General features: G+C 38.8%; 3 protein-coding genes across 6 annotated transcripts in view; 1 reads left to right on the forward strand and 2 right to left on the reverse strand.

Moving 5' to 3' along the window:
• Positions 1-779, reverse strand: part of LOC112452749 (protein ARV1) — an 8,682-nt gene extending 7,903 nt beyond the window's left edge. For all 4 annotated transcript variants that reach the window (XM_025013121.1, XM_025013120.1, XM_025013119.1 and 1 more), the window contains exon 1: positions 288-779. The gene's annotated coding sequence lies outside the window, so the exon portion shown is untranslated. The remainder of the gene's footprint in view (positions 1-287) is intronic.
• A 97-nt stretch (positions 780-876) lies between these two features.
• Positions 877-6,229, reverse strand: LOC112452742 (adenylosuccinate synthetase). Its single transcript, XM_025013102.1, has 6 exons — positions 5,825-6,229; positions 4,529-4,631; positions 3,788-4,151; positions 3,318-3,710; positions 1,475-1,731; positions 877-1,393 (listed from the first exon to the last, which is right to left on the reverse strand). Exons 1-6 carry the CDS (start codon positions 6,020-6,022, stop codon positions 1,344-1,346), a joined length of 1,365 nt encoding a protein of 454 aa, XP_024868870.1. The 5' UTR covers positions 6,023-6,229; the 3' UTR covers positions 877-1,343.
• A 110-nt stretch (positions 6,230-6,339) lies between these two features.
• On the forward strand, positions 6,340-11,701 carry LOC112452750 (homeobox protein MSX-1). The gene is made up of 2 exons (XM_025013125.1): positions 6,340-10,297; positions 11,323-11,701. The coding sequence occupies exons 1-2, from the start codon at positions 9,785-9,787 to the stop codon at positions 11,395-11,397; spliced, it is 588 nt and encodes a 195-aa protein (XP_024868893.1). The 5' UTR covers positions 6,340-9,784; the 3' UTR covers positions 11,398-11,701.
• The last annotated feature ends 2,278 nt before the right edge of the window (positions 11,702-13,979 follow it).

A 13,979-nucleotide genomic window follows, 5' to 3' on the forward strand; every position in this document is an offset into this window, starting at 1 on the left:
TGTTACTTTTGTCCCCGGTCTACCCTATTCAAATAAAAACAATTATTATATTTTTTTACAGGGAATTTAGCGTTAAATAAAAATATCTAAATTTGAACATTTTTTTCTAAATGTTAGTGTTAAATTCGACAAGATTGTCTCCGCATAAAAATGTGTGAAATATCAGTGAGAAATATATCGCAATGCCTCAAACTATTAATTGTCATAGTATCTGTATTTTACAAATTGTTATCATATTGTATATACAAAGCGTACGTCAATTTATAGAATATAGAATGTAAACTTACAGATTTTTTTATTTATATGTCATCAGGTCTTTTTTCGGTTTTTTTGCTCCTGTGGGAATATTGTCAACCTTATTAGAACTGTTTGATGTAGTTTTTTTGGTTACTCCAACTGGCTGTAAAATGAAGGGCCTTCAATCCTGCTTTCAGATTATCTGACGCAAAAGACTCTTGAACAAGACCTTTATACAATTTGACGCACTTTTTTTATTAAGTATAAATACCGTGCCATCAAATATGTGTTTTAGGTTTTTTGACACTTTTATTTTATTTTTCCATTTAGGAGGAAATTCTTATTTTCTTTGTATCTTTCTTTTATCCATTTACATACATAGGAACTAGCAGCGTAATCGTTAATTTTCACACGACGCAAAACAAAATGTACTACTACTTATATCAATTTGCCTATTTCTTTTAGGAAGGTCCACGTTTGACACACTGTGCACCGTGTCATGCTGTGTGAATTATAGGTTAGATGAGGTTAGAATCGTAGTGGCAGTGCGCGCATGCTCGAGCCAATATCAGATTTTTTTTAAATTTTTAGAAAAGGAATTTTTAGTATTATATAATACTCTAAGTTATATAGGAATAGTTATTTTTAATATGTCAGTATATATTTTTTTTCTTTGCACATTTTAACTTTCATGACAAGATTATGGCAACACATTGTTAAATTCAACACTTGACAAGTCGTCTTACACAACAGCTAGAAATAATTCGAAATGTAATAAATTGGTGAAACAAAAATACTTTAATATATCTTTGATAAAACAGAATATCCATTTAAAATAAATGGACGATATAACGAACATTTTTAAAAATAATCTTCGGCTTATTTGTTGTTAGATATCGACTACAAAATGACTAATCATTCACATTGCTGTTATAATTACACATTGCTCAGATTCAAGATTAATACTACATTCGCTGAAAACTTAGTGTTACAATATGCCGCATGTGCGCTCATCAGCTTTGCATTGCAAACGTTACAGATAGAATTAAAATTAATAATACATTTAATGCCGTGCGTTTAAGTAACATTATGTGGATCGTGTGTCGTCAGAGGGCGATTACGCTTTCCCGTCCCGCTCCTACGCCGATCCATTTGACTGTAACCAAATAAGATATTCTATATCGAATTCTCTCGCAGATTTAAATGCATATTATGAATTAAAAAAACATCTACATACCTGGAATATCTAAGTATTCCTCTATAATTTGTATGTACTTGTGTGCATTAGGCGGCAATTTATCTAGGGAACGCACATCCTCGATAGTAGATTGCCAACCCTCGACCGTTTTATACACCGGTTCGATTTTTGCTAATTCCCAAGTACTGCCTGGAAAATAATCTATGTCCTTCCCATTTAACCGATATCCAACGCATATTTTTATCTCCGGTAACGTATCCAAGATATCAAGCTTTGTTAAGCATATAGAGGTGTATCTAGAATAAGAAACAACGATGTATACAGTGTTCAAAAAAGATCGTACCAAATTTTAGGAGTGTGTAGTACTCGTAAAAACGAACCGAAAAGTCTTAATAAGCATTACTCCAAAAACTATTTATTTCCGAGTTATTTTCTGCTGTAATAAATAAAGAATAAATTTAATCTACAGCCATAGAGATATAAGACTAGAGTGCGCAAGTCATATGCTAGCACGTAAGAGGCTGCGATATAGGAATAGAAAAGGAACGCTGCAGTATGGGCCCCTTCTGTCAGACAAAGCTTTTTCTTTCTATTCCTATCGCGAAAAGACAGCTTTCTCTTTCTATTCCTATATCGCTTTTTCAGCTCGCTTGCGCACTCTATTCTTATATCTCTATGTCTACAGCAGATGTTTGATGTGTCTTCCGTTCATTTCAACACGTATTTCGGCACGCTTTCTCATTGAGGAATCGAACACGTTCAAAGATTTCAGGTTCATTTCGTATTTGTAGACAAGCGTTTTCAACGTTCTGTATCAGTTCATCCAATGTGGCGTACACCATGCTCTTCAATCATTTCTTAGACCACTGTCAACAATTAATCGTTTCAAAGCTAAATAAAACAATAACTGATGTACAATAATAATAGAGGGCTATTCATAGATGAACCAACACAGAAAATTGAAATTTTTAACAAACACGCCGACAATATTCATCATTCATCAACTTTAGAAGCTCGAGCCGAGTATACGAGCAGTCGCATGTAAATACAATGCATAAATGTGAAATAAACGGAGAATACATCGAATGCTTTATAACTCGGAAATAAATGGTTTTTGGAGTAATGCTTATTAAGGAGGTTCGATGGCTACAACAAAATGCAGAGAGTTTCATGAAATTTTAATATGTTGTTCTGGAATGCAAAATAGAATTATGTGAATTTTTTGGGAATTTTTCACCGTCCCGATTTGAAAAAAATCTACTCCAAAAATTGTACTTTTTAAATTTTTGGAGTAGATTTTTTTCAAATCGGGACGGTGAAAAATTCCCAAAAAATTCACATAATTCTATTTTGCATTCCAGAACAACATATTAAAATTTCATGAAACTGGCTGCATTTTTAACATAGGTTCTTATGGGAAATGACATATTGAGCATACCTTCAGAATGAAATAAGTGCAAGAAAAAATGCAAATGATAAAGAAAAAAAAATATGCACATGTAACTTAATAAATTACAAATAAATGAGCGAAAGAAAGGGGAAGGTTACCGCACATTTCGTAGAAAAATTAATTATTAAAGCATAAATTCCTTGATTTTTCGTCTGCTAGACTGCCATGGTCGTGAACGACGTGAACAGCAGCACGCACTATACACGCGGCGACCAATCAGAGCAATCCCCTTCTCTCCCACTACTTCAAACGCTAGTGCGCTGTTGCCAGAACCCCCGCGTCCCACTACTCCCCCCGATGAAGTACTACACACTCCTAAAATTTGGCTTTTTTGAACTAGCTTACGGTAAAAGCGACATATTATGATATATGTATACAATTTATATCAAGCAGCTATTAAAATACATTTTTTAAATGAGATATTTTACACACCCATTAACCAAAGTCGTAAATTTGAGCAACGGTAAATCGAGCCATCCGCAACGTCTCTTTCGCTTTGTGGTTACACCGATCTCGTGGCCTCTTTTTTGCAACAGTTCTCCCGTAGAATCTAAAAGTTCCGTAGGAAAAGGTCCGTCGCCAACTCTGGTAGTATAAGCTTTCACGACACCGATTATCTCGCCGATTGTGCTAGGAGGTAAGCCGAGGCCTGTCAATACTCCACCTATACTGCAATTCGAGCTTGTCACATACGGATAAGTTCCAAAATCAATGTCCAACATCGCTGCATTAGCGCCTTCCACCAAAACCTTCTTGCCATCCTTTAAAGCCTGGTGCAAATATTGTACCGTTTCTTTCACGTACGGCCTTATACGTTCGGAATATCTGTAGTGAAAAAATCAGCCGTGTATTGTAAACGCTTGGACGATACGATTCGATTGGAAAACGACCATTATACGTACATTTTGTAACGCTCCAATTCAACCTTAACGTCGACGTGCAGAGCGGGAAACATTTTCTGGTACGATGTAACTAAGGTATTAAACTTTTGGGAGAACTTGTCAAAGTCTCCGAGAAGATCTCCAATCCTGAGTCCATTTCTATTAGCCTTGCTCGAATACGTCGGCCCTATACCTTTCTTCGTAGTCCCCAATGATTGCGTGCCTTTTTCCAGTTCTTGCAATCCATCGACCTGTTGGTGAAAATCAAACACTATATGTGCTCGATCTGATATTATAAGCCTGTCCTCCCAGTCCTTGAGTCCCTTAGATTCATTCTTTTCCAATTCTTCGAACAGACCGGGTAAATGAATCACTACTCCATTGCCTGTAAACAAAAGAGAGTCTGAATGAATAATAGTGGATTATATATATATATATATATATATATATATATATATAATTCTCAATATTTAAAAGAGAGTTATTCAGAGTTATATCATCAACAATTTAATATCTATATGCCAAGAGATATAGAGAGTAACCTACATGAGGAATACAAGTGGAATATAATTGTCTGTTTCATATATCCATGATCTTAGCGTCTCATTTGTCTTCACTTGTCTCACTTGTCATGAAGCAATTATTCTACATTCTTTCATCTTACGTTAATCATTAAAATCATCACAGAGACATTGTTACTTTTCTCACAAACCAGGATATCTATAGCTCGATTTATTTTACTGGTTGATTTGAAGTCATTACCTATTACGGATTTGCATCTGGGATTGATTATTCCACTAGGCAGAAGGTGAAAGTCGAATTCAGCACCTTCTACAACTACAGTATGCCCTGCATTATTTCCTCCCTGCGAAATTACATTAATACTTGAAGAACCAGGGCCACTCGCCATTATTTATGACGGGAAATATCGCGTTGCGACCCGATTTATTGAATTGCAAATCAAAAGTGAACGAAGGCTTTGCCACCAACATAAACAATGGCATTAAAATGCGGATATACGAGTACATTAGAAACGTTTATCCTATTAAAAATAAACGACAAAAAGAGGGCGGAAAAGAAAAAAATGTTTATATGAGTAGTCTCTCATATTGAATATGTATTGTAGAAATATATAAATATTTATTCATTAAACTAGAAAACAGAGTACATTCATTCAAATCGCAATATTTCTTCTTGATATACATCTGTTCTAGCTGATACTATTCCTGCCGCAGAGATATGAATGCAAATATGCATAATACGCTGATGTTACACAATTTTGATTGCCTTATATTAGCATAACGAGATTAATTATTCAGAACATTGATTCCGTCGTTAATTGCGTAGAGTAGACCGTCCTTGAGAAAGATATAAAAAGCTCCATGTTCTCTTATGACATGCGAAAGATATAAAAATTACAGAGATAATAGGCCCATATTCTGAACGCTCTTTTATCGATAAATGCGCGCATTTATCGATAAACGTGCGTTCGGAATATGGAGGCCATAAAGTAATTTGTCGTCTTTTTTGGTTTTTTAATCATAAAGATAGTGAAGACGATAATTTCGTCGGTTCTCCCTCGTTCGGAAATACATTTCGTTTACGGTCGTTAATTATGTAATATCATCAGAACGTCAGGTTATATGTTTGTGATACTCGCGCACCAGCACCAGGTCAGGTGACACGCGCCGACGGTTGCGGCTAAAAATAAAACTGCAGGAAGAATGGGATGGAAAACTCCCAAGTTTTTCGTATCGCCGGTGACGAGAGCGAACGCTCGCTCGTCATCCGACGGGCAACGGATGCCAAGCATTAAGTACTTTCAGGGAAATATTTCTAAAGAATCGCGTGCCCGAACTAACCTAATCCTCACTCCCCCTGCCGCCCCACGATCAATCGTCAACGCGAAAGGGCTCGGGGAATATCGGTCTCTTTAAAGGGCCGCATTCAATCTCCGTCGCATGCCATCGTTCGCATTCCGCAGAAGGGAAGACTCTTCTCCCCCGGTGGAGATCGCGGCGGGTCCGAAACGCGACATGAAATTCATGGAAACAGTACCTGACACCTGCAAACGACGTCAGCGTCCATCGCCAGCATGTCCACGACCTTTCCCTTGCCCTCGTCGCCCCATTGCGCGCCGAGGACCACCATGACCTTCGATATGGAGCCGGAGCCGCCGGTCACGACGGACGTCCGCTGTTTCTTCCTCGGCGAGACCGGGGCGCCGTTTCCATTCGCCTGCGATTGCTGCTCCATATTTTCGGATGTTCTCGGACGCGGGTGCACGCACACGAACGGTCACTGATCGTCGAATCGCACGTCCGCCGCTAATTCGCGAGAAACGTCGAGAGGCGCGTTGCCGTTCGGCAAACGGGATCCGGCCTTCTCTCGCCAAGGGAACAGCTGACACCGAACACGGCGGAAATCAGTCGAGACGATCGTGCCGATCGTGGGCGAAGAGTCGCCGCCAGTCGCCACCGCCGCTTTCGATCGCGTACTTCCCCTCCACTCCCCTCGTCCACCCCTCCCGCGACTCCGGCCTCCGGCTCCGGCTATTCGCCCTTCTCTCGCCTCCGCCACGCCACGCCGCCGCGCTGACTCTGCGGAACCTAACCTATATGTATATCCGGCTTAAGACTGGTTTCCAATTTCCATCCTTCGCTGACCGCGCTGTGCGCCGTTATGGGCTGTCACGTGCGTCGATTCGATCGGTGAGACCTCGATCGACAACAGACATCGCTTCTCTGCTTCCCACCAGGAACGAGAAAATTAAAAATTATCTTCTCGTAAGAACCTGCGCCAACAAAAAAAAATGTGTCATAAGAAAATGCAACCGCGCGGTTCAGCTTTGACGGCCTCGACCCTCGACCTCGACGTTATTGCGCTCTTCATGCGGATCGTATGTCAAGATTGTCAAGATTGTGTATATACGAGGTTACTCCCGTTACTCGCGCACGTGACTCGTCGCGTCAAATCGTCTGGGAAGCTCGATGCCGTGCCGCGTCGTCGGCCTTCCGGACACCAGACACGCACGAAGGAGGAAACCGCGACTTCTCCGCGCGCGGCGAGGCGGATTTATTTCCGCGCGCAATGACGCAATTACGGAGTAATATTATATACGCCCGATCTCGCTGACGAAACCGAGAGTCTGTTTGCGTGACGGCGATAATTTGAAGGATAATTTACTGTGCGCGCGCTCGATATGTAAATTTGACGTCTTTATCTGTCCTTCTTTTTTTTGTTTTAAATTTAAACAGATAGCGAGACAGACGATATATCTCTTCGTAGTTTGTTACGATAAATATTATTAGTACATTTGATAGCAGATTTAGTCGGATTTAGTTGGAATTTCGATTAAATTGGCGTCAATCATATCGGCATTAAGTAAACTTCCCCGTTTTGTCCGCTAATTTAACAACAGAGATTAGTGACAGAAATTGAACGTAATCCGGTCGTTTCATAATCATTTAAATGAAATATTCCAATGCGACTTTTCTTCACCTTTAATCCACTGTTTCATTAGATTTTATTATGTTCTTGCTGGCATTCTGCCGACAAAATTTGCAAGCAAACATGGAGAAGAATAATTTGCTGGCACAGAAGATTTTATGCCGTTGTAACAATTTAATGTTAAAAGAATACTCATCACACTATAGTTTGCTGGATATAATTTTGCTGAATCTACGAATTATTTTGCTGTGAGAACAAAGTAGTTCTTGTTCAGGCTATGAAATTCTTTTTGCCATATTAACAACGATTAACAATAAAATTTTTTTGCTACATGAGCAAAACAGTTTAAACTTTAAACAGATGATTTCGTTGAAGGAACAATTTAATTGGACTGTATGAGCAAATTAATCCTCTGTGTGCATATGTTTTTTCGGTACCTTGCCATTGCATACGTGAATCTGTCACGTTTGACGCTATTTTTCCCTATTAGGTACCTTAAAGTATATATTTTTAAAAATCTGAAAAAATTCACAAAACATCTGTCTACATTGTAATTGACGGTTTTATAGACGTTTTGATAAACATCATTTATTTAATATTTTCTGGCAGGCTTACAAGTTTTATAGTTACGAGCAGATATCATTTTGGCTCGGACGCCGTAGACCCACGTATGCACACGGAGGGTTAAATTTGCGATTACAACATATATTTATATAAATAAACGACATATTTTGGCTGTATGAGCGATATCATTTTGACGTAATTTCTTCGAGCATTCCCCAACTATCTAGCAAGCCTCGAATCATTATTGCTATATACATATACAGACAAAGTACAACAGACAGATATTACTTGAAAGTATGCGACTCTTGCGTTTGTAGTTATCTCTAAATGAGGAATCTCGTGAACATTGAGATTGATTGAGATCTGCAAACATCAACAAAGCTAAGCTCTTTGCGATGCATAATAAGTGTAGTGGAACCGGTGAACTTTCTTTTTTGTAGGAAGGACGAAGGAGAATACAACGACACAATATTCATAGAATACGTACAACATTCGTTCATTCAGAAATCGCACGTGCTCATGGACACAGCGTGCGTATGTGCAACTATAGCGCATGGGTACAAGGAATCTGCGCAGTTAATATTGCCTCAGCATTTTTTTCCCCCTATTTTTTCTTTTCTCTCAATGAAACGACAGACTATTGAGCAGTAATGATTTTACTCCGATAACAAATATATTTACTGAAAATATATTATTTTGCTTCAATAGCAAATTAACGTGACTCTAAAGACAAATACACTCAATAAATTTTTGCTATTCTTGCAACAAAATCGATTTTGCTCTAATGACAAATAATTCGTAAAATTAATTCCATCAACTAAATTTTGTTGCTGTCACTACAAATATACAACAACAGAATTATTTTTTTCCGGCAACACTTTGTAAAATATGTTTTCAACAGACTTGCGAAATGTCAGCGGTACGCGCGCCGGGTAAGATGTAACGAAGTTCACCTGTGGACGTCGTGACGTTTCTAAGACCGTTTCGGCTGCAAACAATTTTTCAAAGTTTCTGCAGAAATCGAGTTCGTTTCCTTCTTTGCTTTGAGTAATCCTTTATTAATATTAATTATACTTTCATCGTTTGATATTAGTATAGTCTCTCATCCTTGTGGGTAAAAAATTAGATGCCAGATCTTTCCTATGCGGGAGGGATTCATTAGAAGAAGATGTAGCGGAATCTCCTAACGGAGTACGATGACGGAATATCGCGGCAGGTCGGCCGTTTCCGACAGATTTGGCTCTGTCTGGGAAATTAAGTTCCCAGGATGAAGACGTGAAGACGCGAAAGAAAAGGGCGACAGGTTTCGAAATTGCAAATTTCCGAGCAAGTAGTAGAGCAAGGCAACGGTTTCCCGATCCGTTCGCGTATCGTCTAACATAAGAGCGCAGAAAGAGAGAGAGAGAGAGAGAGAGAGAGAGAGATCGCGCGTGTATCGGGTAAAGTAACAATATACCGAGGCCATGTTCCCCGCACGCTGTTCAATATTTACATCAACAAGATGGATATATTACCGGATTAAGATGACCCCCGTGGCTTTTTAATTATACAGGCCTCAGTGCGCCGGGACATCTGCCCTATAGAAATCAGGGCTCTCGATCCCCCGATCCGTTCTCCACCCCGCGTCAGCGATCCATTTCCCTTCACTACCAGAGTATCAATTACATTGTTATTACCTAGGGAGTAGCCGGAAGATGCGGTCAGATCGCAGATAATACACTGGTATAAGAGCATGCTGCAACAATGAGACAGGTACACAGCGTTTACCGAAGCGTGGCCCTTGTCGTGCGAGTAGCGGCGATAGCCATCGCACGGTGCAACTATGCGTCTAATTTGGATCTGCCCGCAAAGAGGATGAATCTCATAAAAAAAAAGAAGGAGGGGTACGTGCCCCACGGGGCCCAGGCGTGTGCGCCCGGCCGCCACGAGTGGTACCCCAAATACGTATGTACCGCGTATATATAGCGAAGGGTTCGTCCTTCGGAAGATTTAGTGACTCTCGGGATGACGAGCGAAGCACGAGACTCGTGGACGCCGGGGACCACGGACTTCAGCATAGCCCGCATACTCGCGAACGATCCGCCGCCGGGCACCAACGTCGACGTCGCGCGGAAACGTCGGCACGAGTCTCCGGGATGTGATTCCTCGCGGCGGAAAACGGAAGCCGGGGAACGGACACAGAAACTTCGCGGGGAGCGTGACACGCTGGGCAGAACGCGTCGCGACGCTCTCGTCACCGTCGCGGATGAGCGACAGCGGAGTGGCGACCGCAACGGCGAGAACGCGACGCGACGGACCGATCTCACGTGGCTCCAGTATACCCGGTACAGACCGCCGAGACTGCCCAGAAGGTCCCTCGCCGAGAGACGAGTGAAGCGACGAACGGGCGACCATCCCCGCATCCCGTTCTCCCCGTCCCAGCTACAAGTGTTGGAGGATAGGTACCGGAGAGGCGCTTACCTGTCCAGGAACGACGTCGTCGAGATGTCCGCGACGCTACGACTGCCGCAGAGCAAAGTACGTCGGTTGCAAGAGTCGTTCCTTTTCGTCGTCGCAGAGATCACAATCCATAAGTTTTTTGTACCTAATGTCCATCTCTATCAACGTAGATTAACTTTAATCTCGGTTTAATCTTTAAGTGCACAGCTTTTGCATATATGCAAAACAACTTTTCGATGCTCCATATATTATTCTCCCTTATTAAAAATGCGCGGCTTTGCATATCTATAAAAGGCCTTCTCTGGCCCTTCGAACCCTTCTTTTCCTTAATTCTGGATTAGAAGACCCAGAACGACATTATTTATTTAAAAAATGCTCAGAATGCTACGAAAAATTGCGTATTTAAGGATTAACTTATCTTTTATGCTTTTCTAGTTCTAAAAATTAGAAAAAAATAAAAATTAAGTTAAACCGAAATTAAAGTTAATTTGCATTGATGCACGGAAAGAACGGTTTTGCTGGAGTATCTAAAAATTTAGCTAGATACAGATCTGAAAATAATTTTGTTGCACCATTAAAATAATTATATAGAACACTCAAACTGATACCTAAAATGTCAAAATTTTTTACAGCATTATCGTCATACTTCAGCGACCTACTATAATTATTTTGATGGTGCAACAAAATTATTTTCAGATCTGTATCTATAGCTATATAAATTTTTAGATACTTCAGCAAAACCGTTCTTTTCGTGTAGAAAATGGATATAAAACTTCCAAATGCGGTTTCTTGAGAAACACTTGTCCAAATTAAAAAAAAATAAAACGTAAAAAGAGTTAAAAAATCTTTAAAACGATGTGTCACTTAACTCCTATTGTCATTTACGATTTTTGCACGTTTGTCTCGTTCGATTTGCGGGTATAATTCGTATTCGATTCGTATTCGTATTTCGACGTCGCATCGCGGTAATCTTCACACGGATAAAGCATATCCCTCTATTCTGTTGCTGATAAATAAAGAAGTTGTCCCATGCGGCCAGTCCACTGCGATCGCGATCGATAAAAAGCGATTATAGAAATCTAAATTTCCTCTTGTGTTTGTAGATCAAGATCTGGTTTCAAAATCGCCGAGCGAGGCAAAGACGCGAATCGTTGAATTCCACGATAGCGGCACGATGACTCGACAACGACGATGAAAATCGGCGATGGTTCTTCTGGAAGATCGAGGAAATTTCGTAGTCGGAGCGATCGACGATAAGTACATCGGGTCTGGACCGCGATGTCATTCCGAAATTTGATTTCCAGTGCCGCGACTATTTTATTACGTGTCCTTCGACATTTTGTACAAATAAACTCGTTTACGACTCTAAATAGCGCAAAGTCATTTGTCATGATTTTATTTCTAGCTACATAAGGAAACAGACTCTGTCTAACGAGAGATCATGGTTGATCAAACATAAATAACGATAGGGCACAGAGCCGCAACAAGGTGTTCGCGTTAAATTTTTATTTTTAATAGTACTGGACAATATCTATTAAAAATAAAAATAATTTAACGCGAACACCTTTGTTGCGGCTCTGTGTCCTATCGTTATTTATGTTTGATCAACCATGATTTCTTGTTGGACGGAGTATAGATCGAAGTTGCAATGATATTCGAACGTATCAAAAATCACGCTAGCGTCTAACAGCAAGTTATCACAATTATGTTCGAAAGAGGAAACTCTCCGTTGTAAATCATCGAATGCGTGACAAACAGCTTTATAATCTTGCTCGAGATGATAAGAGAGTTCCACGTTACAAAGGAATTTTTTTCGGAATAAAAATGTACGATATGAAGAATAAAAAGAATAAACATGATTCACATCGTATTTTTCCATTCCACGAAGTAAAATTGAGAATAGCATCCATATAATAATAGAAATTTTTTATTCGACCTTAACTAGTTAAAACACATTACTTATATTAATTTGCACAAAGCGCATTTTATGAATGCAACTTCTTTGCGTAGGCATGGTTTATTTATCATTGATATTTAAAAAACTTTTTAAACATTATATATTTCATAAATTATTGTGCATTGGGCAGAGTTATACTGTACCTTGTATTAGTGAATATGAGGTGTACTGTGACATATATTTAAGCCAAATTTAAGGGGTCAATGGTTGATTGTCCCCTTGTACACGTTTTAAATTTGATCCTAAATGATTCGATTTCATCTAAGCATGCAGTAGAACATAAAAAGTCATGATAAAGTCAAAGTGGTGTTAAATAAAGTAAATTTATGTTAAAGCACCGACGAGATACTATTAAAGACCGACAACCCTGGGGTAAATTTTCGTGACTGCCCGGGGGCCCGGTGGTAATTGAAGAATACTGACATTATCGACTGTTTTGGCTATTCGACTATTCCAAAGAAGGGAGTTTTACCTTATATAATCACTGTTTTAACGGGTGTTTTAACTGAATTAAACGGGTTTTAAACCTTCTTACTTCTTACGCGGTTTTTTGATTCGAATTCGAATTGTAGTGATTTGACGTTATTGAATCTTTCAAATTCGAACTACGTCGATTCGAATTTGAATCGAATCGAATATCGTCAGATTCGATTCGATTCGATTCGAATTCGAATAATTCGCACATCTCTACAGCAAATTCGTTAATTACATCATCATAATTAATATTTTTAACAATATTGTATTCAATCGAAATTATAGAAAGATTGGATAATCGTTCTTGTTTGATAGTCGATTTTAAATAATTCTTAATTAATTTTAACTTGCTAAAACTTCTCTCACACGAAGCAGTTGAAACGGGAAGAGTAAGAAATATTTGGAGAGCAACAATTAATCCAAAGTCATGAAGAGCCTGTGGAATATCAAGTGGAGTGGCAGTTTTAATATTTTGTATTAATATCGAGGCTTCAAACTTAAGGGCTTACATACGAGTAGACCGCAAGAAAAAAAGGTGAAATTCGGGAATTTTTATCTTGGAAACTATTAATTCGATTCGATTCGGTTTTTTTAATTTAAAAGTATCTACATTGAGGCACGTTCACAAATTTTTTTTAAGGGAATTTATTTTCAATGGCACCATCTTATGTGCCCCTTCGATCCAAACAACTTTTGTATAAAACATTTTTTCCGAAAACGTCAACTTTTCGAGATAATCCAGGGTCCCGACCTTTTTGTTACACCCGGTATATATATATATATATATATATATATATATATATATATATATATATATATTATTCCTTTATATATATTTATTGTAAAGTATTTTCATATATATAATTGTCAATTACATCAAAAAGATATAAAAAGATACAAATATTGAAAAAATTATAAAAGATTTGTACATTTCTGATGATAAAACAGTGATTATATAAGGTAAAACTCCCTTCTTTGGAATAGTCGAATAGCCAAAACAGTCGATAATGTCAGTATTCTTCAATTACCACCGGGCCCCCGGGCAGTCACGAAAATTTACCCCAGGGTTGTCGGTCTTTAATAGTATCTCGTCGGTGGTTAAAGTAATTTTTAAGTATAATAATTTATATCAAACAATACCTGCGTACTATATTTCGCTATATAACATAAAAAATCATTAATTTTTTTTGCTTAACTTGGAAAAAATTGAATTAAAAACAATTATCGTATAATTAATTAGTAGCGTTTTTTCTTGGCTGCACTACCGCCCTGCACTGCCCTGCACTACCCAATAGCGTTGCACTAGTGTTGCACTAGTGTTGCACTAGT

The sequence above is a fragment of the Temnothorax curvispinosus genome, unplaced genomic scaffold, assembly GCF_003070985.1.
Source record: "Temnothorax curvispinosus isolate PA1 unplaced genomic scaffold, ASM307098v1 QBEX01003650.1, whole genome shotgun sequence".
NCBI lineage: Eukaryota > Metazoa > Arthropoda > Insecta > Hymenoptera > Formicidae > Temnothorax > Temnothorax curvispinosus.

Bases quoted from the DNA above. Each gene is read 5' to 3' on its own strand.
- LOC112452742 (XM_025013102.1), bottom strand. From the start codon at position 6,022: ATGGAGCAGCAATCGCAGGCGAATGGAAACGGCGCCCCGGTCTCGCCG. The intron at 1,732-3,317 runs GTGTGTAAAATA...TTCTTATTCTAG, and splicing joins TTTACGACTTTGGTTAATGG to ATACACCTCTATATGCTTAA. The intron at 1,394-1,474 runs GTATGTAGATGT...ATTTGGTTACAG, and splicing joins GGAATACTTAGATATTCCAG to TCAAATGGATCGGCGTAGGA.
- LOC112452750 (XM_025013125.1), top strand. From the start codon at position 9,785: ATGACGAGCGAAGCACGAGACTCGTGGACGCCGGGGACCACGGACTTC. The intron at 10,298-11,322 runs GTACGTCGGTTG...TTGTGTTTGTAG, and splicing joins TACGACTGCCGCAGAGCAAA to ATCAAGATCTGGTTTCAAAA.